The sequence below is a fragment of the Lytechinus pictus genome, chromosome 12 (assembly GCF_037042905.1).
Source record: "Lytechinus pictus isolate F3 Inbred chromosome 12, Lp3.0, whole genome shotgun sequence".
NCBI classification, from domain to species: Eukaryota; Metazoa; Echinodermata; class Echinoidea; order Temnopleuroida; family Toxopneustidae; genus Lytechinus; species Lytechinus pictus.
The window spans coordinates 25672820-25683663 of record NC_087256.1 but is presented as its reverse complement, the minus strand read 5'-3'; the positions used below and the strand labels follow the sequence as shown (position 1 = coordinate 25683663).

General features: G+C 35.2%; 1 protein-coding gene across 1 annotated transcript; it reads right to left on the bottom strand.

The window, feature by feature from the left end:
* Positions 1 to 3926: 3926 nt before the first annotated feature.
* LOC129272326 (uncharacterized) lies at positions 3927 to 10808 on the bottom strand. Its single transcript, XM_054909476.2, has 2 exons — positions 10584 to 10808; positions 3927 to 6647 (listed from the first exon to the last, which is right to left on the bottom strand). The coding sequence occupies exons 1-2, from the start codon at positions 10718 to 10720 to the stop codon at positions 5633 to 5635; spliced, it is 1152 nt and encodes a 383-aa protein (XP_054765451.2). The 5' UTR covers positions 10721 to 10808; the 3' UTR covers positions 3927 to 5632.
* Between the last annotated feature and the right edge of the window lie 36 nt (positions 10809 to 10844).

The window sequence follows — 10844 nt, the reverse complement described above, 5'->3', positions numbered from 1 at the left end:
GGTACATGTAGTACTAGCAGTAGTTTTACTACTTGTAATAGAATTACTTGTTTTGATGCATGTTTGTCAGATTTTTTTTAAATCTTCGCATCAAGTAATAATGTAGTTCTTATATAGGGCATTTCAGACCTGTTAGGACTCTCAATGCACTTTACAGAAATGAAATTATACGATATAAGGAATGACTTAAAATTACATTCAAACAACATCAACATTAATCAATTAAATATGGCATAAGAATCTTATTAAATGCTTCATTGAAGAGAAATGTTTTAAGTTGGGATTTGAAAAGTTATTATTTTGATTATTTTGTGATCGGAGAGTACTGGGGAGGTAATTCCAAAGGGTGGGGGCACTGTAAGAGAAGAACCTTTTGCCATGCGTCTTAGTTCTTAGTCTAGGTACTTGAAGGAGCTGTTGGGTTGATGATCTTAGTGTCCTTGAGAGGATGTATGGACTATGGAGAAACGAGCTCAGAAATAAATTGAGGGACAGGATGGTGGACAGCATTAAATGGTATTAGGACTTTGATGCGAATTTGTGATTTGATGGGTAGCCATTGAAGTTCTTTGAGGATTGGTGTGATGTGGTCGTGTTGTAACTGCTTCTCAGTTTTCTTTTTCTTTACAATTTTTTTCATTTGGCAAATTGGGGGTTAGATTTTCATATGAAGCCCATTTCAAAGCTTTAAAGGGATACTCCAAGCTGAAAATAATATGATTTGAACAGATTAAAAAAAAAACCGACAATCAAAACACTGAAAATTTGATCAAAATCGGACAAAGAATATACAAAGTTATACATACATACATACATACATTAACAGGTACTTAATATATAGCGCTTTACCAAAAATATGATCAAAGGGCTTTGGCAATTTATGCCATTTTAAAGATTTGCATTATTCCGGTGAAACAGTTCTAGGAATGTCTTCATGAATATTTAATTAGCAAACTGATGATGTCATTTTCCCCACTTGTTCTTACATGTATGTATTTTGTTATAAGAAATTAGGTTTATACAAAGTTTTTCCTCCAACAACTAAATAAATAGAATAGACAACCGATTTTGTGCGTTAGATATTCAATGCTGCAACTTATTTCATTATAAGGGAGACATTTTCATTCACACATATACACTCTAAAAAAATATTGGGTAAAAATGCTCCATGAGGGTAATTATATGTCCAATCAACATTGGGCATTTCTTTCGGACATTTTTATTTATCCAGTGTGATGAAAATTTTGCCCGTTCTAAAGTAATTGCTGCTTATTTTTTAACGAAACTGGACAATACATGTACATTGTATGCTACCCGCATTGGGTAAAATATTGCCCCAAATTGGTTGGACAAAATAATTACCCTCAAGTTAAAATTTAACCCAATATTTTTGTTATCCTTTTTTAATTCTACATGTAAAAAGGGCCACTTATCCTACAATTATTAATAGGACATCTGACATTTAGAAAAATTATACCATTCCATTTTTGAAAAGTTATTTCATTCCAAGAAAAGATGCAAATATTTGTTCATTTCTTATCAGGCATCTCATTTCAAGCTAAAAATCACACAAATTTAGCAAATCGATTTTTATCCTTATTCATCCACATCATAACTGTTTTGGGACATATAATCTAGAAATAGAGCAACAGGCACTTTAAAGGTGTACTCCGGTCTGAAAATATTTATATCTAAATAAATAGAGTAAAATTCACAAAGCAAAATGCTGAAAACTTCATCCAAATTGGATAACAAATAAAGAAGTTATTGAATTTTAAAGTTTAGCAATATATTGTGAAAACAATTACATGCACATTGTCATGAATATACATTAGGTGGGTTGATGATGTCACATCCCCACTTTCCTTTTTCTTATGTTATTACATGACATCATAATTGTTTCATTTTTTCATACATGTGTGAATGATACATGTATGTCTCCTTTATAATGAAATAAGTTGCAGCAACGAATGTCTAATACAGTTAATCAGTTGGTAATCCAATTTTTCAGTTCATGGTAGAAAAAACTTGAATAAACCTAATTTCATACAATAAAATACAAAAGAACAAGTGGGGATATGACATCAATTTGCTCATTGAATATTCATGAAGACATGCCTTGAACGGTTTTACCAGAATAATGCAAATCTTTAAAATACCATAACTTTGTTATTCCTTGTCCAATTTGGATCAAATTTTAAGTGTTTTGTTTGTCTGATTTTTCTAAAATTGTTTAAATCATACACTTGTACTACATGTATGTTCAGCCCGGAGCATCCCTTCAATGGGATATACCCAAAATTTGGCCTTCACAAATAGCACAAATAGACCATAAACCAGACAAAATTCAAGATACTGATAGGTTTTATTTGGAATTCACTTTCACTCTAACATAGTCATGTCTGCTCGAAATACACAAATTTCATTCTTTTTTTTTTTTGTTCCAACTTTAAAAAACAAAGTAAAAACAAAACAGAAATGTAAAACATACTGTAACATAAGAACAGAAAAAAGTGCATCAATTTTTGCCATTAATTCCACTTTATAGAAAAATTTATACTACATTTTTCGTCCAGGATATGTAAATAATACTTCCACATGAAAAGGAAAAATGATGAATCACGGAATACATCAGTAGTAAAGTATAAACTAATGAACTACATGTACATGTACACCTTACTTTGCTACAATGTAGGCTACCCATATGTTCAATTATCATATCAAAATGAGACTGAAAAAGAAAAATATGCATTTTTCTTCAATAAGTTACATTATTAATGAAATTCACAAAATACATACTGTAGAATTGCAGATCATGTGCGACAATGATTTTTTCCCCACAAACTCTTCAATTTCATAATAAATAAAATCATGATTCCTGACTCTAATACAAAATATAATGACTGTATACCATATGTGACAATGAACTGTTGTACATGTATACATAAATTTCACAATTGGAACAAATCTGTTTGACTACTTTCATGGTTCTTAAAAAGAATAACGTGCAGTTTTACATATAGGCTTTCATCTCTTATTTTAAGTAAAATTGAGATATAACATAAATCGACTTGTAAAACTCAGCGATGAAATTACAAATTTGAAAAGCAATTTTGATGCATGCTCTTTATTTACACCAGCACAAAATACCTTAATTTAAAAAAATATATATATTTTACCCCTTGAAATCTAATGTCATGATCATGAAGCAACCTGCTCTCATGTAAAAAAAAAAAGGAAAAAAAAAGAGCATTTGGCATGTTATGAAAATGTTCAACTGAACATTCATGCTTTGATGCACTTTGCATCCTTCTTCAAGATTTTATAATACTGTAGATCACACAAAAATATCATTTCACCAAGTGATGGTCTTCCAAAAAAGTTAGCTTTCTTTATGAAATGTGAAAGAATTTAGATTACCAATAACATTTCTTCAGATCGGAATATTGTAAGAGCCAGGATTATTCAAGTCAATATTTCAGCAAAACCTATCATGACAATTCTGCCACAGGACTACAATTGATTTCCCAATACATACATGTGCAATTCATGGCTTGCTCCCAACACTATAACATAATTTGACTTTACGAAATAAAAAAAAATACAAGTGTTCACAAAATTTATACACAAACAATTTATGTACAGACTTTATGGAGAAAAGGAACTGTCACAATAGTATACAGCTTTTTTCATTTCAGATGGGTGTTTCATAAAGCTGTTCGTAAGATAAGAGCGACTTTAAGAACGACTGGTGATCCTTTCTTGTGGTAAACGGTATATTCATTGGCGATGGTTTAGCGCGTAAGAAAGGTTCACCAGTCGTTCTTAAAGTCGCTCTTAACTTACGAACAGCTTTATGAAACGGCCCCCAGATATACATATACCTGTAGTGTAGGAAAATACACTTCACAAGGTGTTACTGTGCTTCATATCTCCTTTTGCCAATTGAACAATGGAAACATAAATTAGATGCCCCTTCAATCATTATTAGACTATCGGTACATGTAGAATTGTAGATGGATTCTCGACTGTGTATATAGGCAAAATGTATTGCTTGTCCATTGCCAAATCTGAAAAAATATTGAATAATTCTTAAATTCTATTTGAAAAAAAAAAAAACTTTCCTAATATCTCATCAGATCATCATTTCCATGTATAAATAAACCAAGTTTAATTCTGAATTACATGGTATTTATTGGATCGGTAAGTAATTGTGACGAGCCATGAAAATGAAGTCTACGACCTTTGACCTTGTGACCTGCAAAAATCCATATCAGTTCACTGTTATTCACACATAAATTTGAATTTGATCCTTCACAAACAGTTCTTTACTTTTTGTAAGAACTATTTTCATGAAATAACCCCAATAAGCCCAAATACTTTTTTAATTCAGAACACATAATCTTTTTTGCAGATTAAACATTTATCCAATCTGATGAACAGACATGCCACAAACTGAACGTATGCCTTGAAACAACCAGTAGCCATGGCCTCCATGCCCTCTTCCTTTTCATCAAAGTTAATGCAACTAAAATGTGCCCCCTTTTTAGTATTTGTCCTTTTTCTCACAATTGTAAATACTTTAAAGGGGAAGTTCACCCTGAAGCAAAGTTTGTTGTAAAAACAGCAGAATAATGAAAGATATTGGTGAAGGTTTAAGGAAAATCCATTTAAGATTAAGAAAATCATTAGTATTTTATTAGTTTTGGATTTGTGACATCATAAACAAGCAGCTGCCCCATATCTTATGTAATATATAAAATACCTAAATTTTTAATTTTTTAAAGTTCGTGATGACTTATATTTTTATTTACTTTTTAGGAACGGGTGTGAAATTAATTGTACATGTACATGGAGAGCAAAAACCATTTTCAATATTCTGAGAAAATGATGTTTCATTGATTGTTACAATGTACCATATGATGTAGGAAAGTTGCTTGCATTTGACGTCACAAATCAAATAATTAAAATGCTGATAACTTTTTTACTCTTTGGTGGATTTTTCTAAAACTTTCAACAATATTTTTTTATTATTTCTTCTGCTATTTTTACAATAAACTTCTTTCAGGGTTACATACACCCCTCTAAATTTGCCCCTGATTGAAATGACTTTGCTCCTGAAAAAAATCCCATTTTGAGGGCTGCTGTACAGCCAAATGGCATTGAAAACAAAAACAAATTACATGTAATACATGTAGAGTATTTGTCTCATGCAAGTACATACATGTATGTATATATTGTCATCCAGTAGACCTCCTTCAAATCAAATTCAATGACCTCTTAACCGAAATCATGTATATTTTTTTTATTCTGAAACACGCTGTACTGCCTCTTGATACAAATTCATCACAAAAATAGAAAAATACACAATTACCAATCCATGATTTTATCTTTATAAATAAATGCAAATTATTTCTACCATAAAACCTTCCCATGTTTTTTACATGTATTTCAATAGTCTCCAACTTAAAACTTTTGTCATCTACTTTGGACATATTGACCTCATAAATAAAATCACTTGTAATGTATTCCTTACATGGTATTTTTTCATGTGCATGCTTTTACATAGACTGACATAAATACAATTTGACTAATGAATTGGCAAACCAAGTTATATTTTCAATTCTAGAAATCATGGCATTTCATATTCTTCTGTACGAGTCTCTTGAATGCGTCCATCAGGGAAAAATGTGATTTCTGTGATGCGTCTGAAGATGGCACCGCTTGGGAGCTGGTGCTCAAAGGATTCTGTTTGCCTGTGCGGCTTGCTGCTGCTTGAATTCTCTTCCACCCATCCCGACTTCATAACCTGATCCTGCAGAGGCGAAGATGACCCAGGATAAACAGCTCCCTGCATCCCGTCACTCACAACAACCAACTGCTGGGTATTGGCAACGTCTCCTTGGTTGAGGACCTGTCGAACGGACTTGTTTTCTATGTTAATGACAGGAGAGCTTAAGTTCACTGTGGTTAAGTTGGAGGTGCTCAAGCCTGCAGGGGTCAAGTTGGTCGCAGACAGGTTGGTTGCGGAAAAGCTGGTGGTGCCAACAGCGGTTGCCTTCTTTAATTTCTTTTCCTCGCGCTTTTTCAGGGCTGCTGCAACCGTGTTGCTTTTGGACTTTGGTGCTAATGGACTGACCAGAGGGACTGTTTGCTTGGCGGAACCCCTGTGCACCTGCCCATCGTGACGGTAGAGGTCATGGCGCCTATTGGTGCTGTAGGGACACTTGCTGCACTTGAATCGCTTGCCTTGATGTTGGTCCTGTATGTGCGAGTTCAGTGATTGACGAAGCTTATACCAGGCACCGCACACTTTACATATGAATCCTTGGCCACCATCAACGGAGGCCACACTGGACGACTTGCCATTGAAATCCATTAACTGTGGGCTTCCATCACCCTCCGCACCTGTAGGTGTGTACTGAACATATTTTCCATCTACAAACTTGTATTCTGTATCCCCTGACCCAGGAGTGCCTTCGTTCTGCGATGCTGCTTGGTCTATTCCCTCGACTGATGGGGTACTGGATGTTGACTCGCCCGTCGCTATGGCTTCACTTGTGGTTATAATTGGTGCCAGCCGGACAAAGGTTGGTGGTAGTTCATCGTCAATAGTTATTGAAGCTTCCATCTCACTCCCGTCTTCTCTGCAGAGCAAGAAAATGATGGTTGGAATTGGTCACTCACGTCTCTCATCGTTAATCATTCTCTCAGCTTTTAATCAAGGTTGAGCACTTTGTAACAGGCACATGTAATGATTACCTATTGTACTAGGAGTCTTGTTTATATTGGCCATAACCAGTCCTGACGAATGAGAACAAGAAGATCTCAGAAGTTGCGCTGACTCTTATTCAGTTCCTTTGACTCCATGGCTGACATAATGGCACTATACAATGAAGTAAGCCTACAGTATTCAAGATGATTTGTTGCTTTTCTGTGGATATACATGTATCTTTAATCAATGCTTACAGGTTTTGTACTACAGTATACACAGGAAAGGGATGTATGTAACAATAACAAAACCCAACTACATGTATTTTCATTCACTGACTTGGCAGAAACACACACAAAAAAAGTTTAGCATCAATTGAACAAATGTTTTGTGTGCTACATGTAAAATGGACATATGAATCAGCCAATGTACATGTACATGTAATCAAGTGCATTATCTGCCCCCACAACCAAATGCCAAGCTTGTGTTACTTACAGGCTTACAGCACCCTTAATGAAATTTTTAAAGATTAAAATTCAGAATGACAATTAAAATAAAATAAATGAAAATGAGAAACATTTGCAAATCTTACAATCTTGAATTTCATAGCTGTCATAACATCACAAAATATTTGGTGAGCAGGGGTGAGGAGGGGGGATTGAGGTCACAGAATCTATTTTTAGCACCCTTGATTCCCGTAATTACCGCTTATATCCCGCAGAAGGGAGTGAAAAAAAAATGTTCCCATTAAACAAGGACAATCTCCATCAAGAATTCAAGTCATGATTTGTCTTGGGAACTTTAAGAGGATATCCTTGTTCTCTGGGATGATCCTTATCAATTGATGGACCAATGCATCTACAGCCACAGGCATATGACAAGGACAGTTAAACTAAAGACTAGAAGGCCCGAATTCACAAAGGTGGTTTTGAAAACCCACGGTTGAGTCCATGGTTTATGCAGATTTCCTGTATAAATTACGCTTATTTTACCGCGTACATGTATATTAAAAAATGTCCAATGCTGATGCGCGCTTTTGTCAGTGCGCCAATTTGACGCCTGTTGTCGTGGTTATCCACGCTATTTTATTCATGAGTCCACTGTTTTGAATTAATGAGTCCACTCTTCAAACAGTGGACTCATGCATAAAATAGCATAAAATCTGCATAAACCATGGATTCAACCGTGGGTTTTCAAAACCACCTTTGTGAATTCGGGCCTATGAAATTATTCTTTTGGCTTTTATTGTGAAATAGTCACCACGCAATTCACTGCCGTTATTTCATTAGCGCTGGTTACATCTTTCCACTCCCATATCATGGCATGGCAGTGACTTTGTACAAAACCAGCGCAGACACACACACTGACCATGCTGACACAGGTATTCCCACGATGCCGAGGGTTCACGAGGACGAGCGTCCACAAGGCCGACTTTTCTCTAATCATATATTTTCGTTAATCAGAATGTTTGTCTTCATCAATATTAATCAACGAAGTCGCAACTTATATAGGCAAAAGTGTAAGTTCAAGACCCCAAGTTCAAGGCATGCTATGAAGACTTTTAAGTTAAAGTTTCATTAGTTTTTAATGACAAATTCAGATTGAAACATTCGGAGTGTATCAAAAAATTTACATTCTAATCTTTAAATTATAATCTAAGTCCAGAATTTGACAGTTCAAATTAGTTCAAATGTCATTTTCATAGATCTAGTAAGTTCCTGTTGTTCTTTGAAATTGGTATATTTGGTTTTGTCAATTTATGTTTGTCTTAACCTTGCTGTTTTGAAATGGGATAAAATCTACATTTCCAAGCAAAAAACATAACCGAGAAATAATAACAATAAGAAAATGTTTAAAATGAAAGTTTCAAATTTTTCTAAAGAATAAACAGCTGAAAAAAAGGATTCAACAGCTACATTTCTTAATGATGGGTGAGATGATACTCAAGCATTAATCCTGTTGTCCCGATTTACGAAAGCATCATATTATAACATTATATTCAGTTTTCAATGGCGAAAATGCTAAGCAGAAACTTTTCCACTGATAGAAAAAATCCTCATGAAAGAAAATACACTTGAAGAAAAATCGGCTTCATGGACCTTCGGTCTCATGGGAAAAGTAATCGGCCTCGTGGACCCTCGGACTCTTGGGCCTGCCCCGCTGACACTGTCTATTGTCTGTACTAAGGCTCTGTACATCGACAATGCGACACATGTGCACACACAGAAAGAGTCTAATTTGACGCCGTCATTTATAATTCTTTTTGGAGGAAGGGAGTTCATAACAGAAGGTATATAAAATGTTTTTACTTGTTAACAATTTTAAGATGTTCCTGATTGTCCATTAGTAATCTGAGATATTTATGACTTCAAAGTTCTATTCTGTTTTATTTTTCTTTCTGCGGTTGTCTGAATAATGCGTCATTTATATTTTATAATTTGTTTTGGAGGACGGGAGTTCATAACGAAAGGTATTTAAAATTTGTTTTTACTTGTTAACAATTTTAAAATGTTCCTGATCATCCGTAAGTAATCTGAGATATTTACAACTTCTATTCTATTTTATTTTCCTTTCCACTGCTGTCTACATACTGCATCATTTAGACCTATAATTCTTTTTGGAGAACTGGCTGACTAGAGTTCATAACGGCCACGGCAGGTTTATGAAAGTTATTCTAGCGGTTACTACCTAAAATCAATCGACGGTTTATTCAGGGCTCCACACTAACCCTATTATGCTACTGGCCCAACCTGATCATGTCGGACCAGTAGATAATCAGTTCTACCATTTTTTAATACTGGTCCGAACCTAAAATTTACTGGTCTCCAAAAATAAAGAAAAACATAAAAAAGGCTTTAGTTTATTTTGCCGTCTTTTATTGCTTATTGTTATCCCCCCCCCCCCCAAAAAAAAAACAGTACACAAACACATAATTCATGAGAGCCATTTCTCAATTTTGCAGAACATTTTTAGTGAGACACCAGAGCCATAATTTCTAAAAGAGAAGAAAATATAATTTGTATCAGTAGGGTATAATTTTTACTGATCATTTCGGACCAGTAAATCTTGCCATTTCTGAAAAGTTACTGGCCCCAGCAACAGCAATTTTTACCGGTCTGGCACCGTCGGACCAGTGCTAGTGTCGTGCGTGCGCTGGTTTATTGATATGTGACCATAATGACATTGGGACTTTTTGCCTTTGCGACTTTCTAGGAAAATGATTCTTCGGTCTTCTGCAGATACATTTCTTTTTCGGAAAACAAGACTCAGAGTTCTTTCCCTATTCGCTAGCACGTCAAAACACACTAAAACATGTCCCAACAAAAAATTTAAAATATCCCCAAAACTTTGAGATAATCGACATTAAATCAACAACTTGAAATTCTGATATTTTTTGCCGACATCAATTTTATTTATCATATCATGTTTATTGGCGGCGTGCATCGCCTATCATCATCCATTCTGATCACAATTCACAGCTCTAGTCTGACTTACACTACAGTACACTACACTGCAGGCATACAGCATTAATGCTTTCCATAAATTGGCTTAGCTGCATAGCCATAGTCATTCTAGGCGGCTAGGGCCTAACCTAGGCGGCTAGGGCCTAACGTTAGGCCCTAACGCCGCCCTATGGCTATGGCTATGCTATTGCTATGTCGCGTCGTGACGCGATTTACACATCCGACTTCTTTGCGGAACTTGGAGTTGCCCCGCGAATTGCGTCGTCGATCGCGTGTGACGTGTGTAGGCCACGGAAATTGAAGGCAGAACTTGCCATGCCACACACACATTTTTTTCGGGGGGGTGTCTATTTACCGCTAATTATTTAGGGAAAAAAAACATTATTAAAGTTACACCATACACGAACCTCGATCTATATGATCCTGGAGATGTTTCTGCATTTTCTCCTCCGTCATTCCCCATGCTTGAGTCGTCATTTTGCTGATTCTGAGCTGAAAAACCATCGCTCCCAGGCGCGTCTGTTTCTTTCTGTTCATCCGCCATGCTTGGTAATTAAGAGTTGCCAATTTGATTATTAATTTCGCTTTTATATCTAAGGGTTTTATACAAATAAGTATTTTTCTACTTATAAATATATTATTTTAAAGAAAGAAAATAGCTTCGGGGT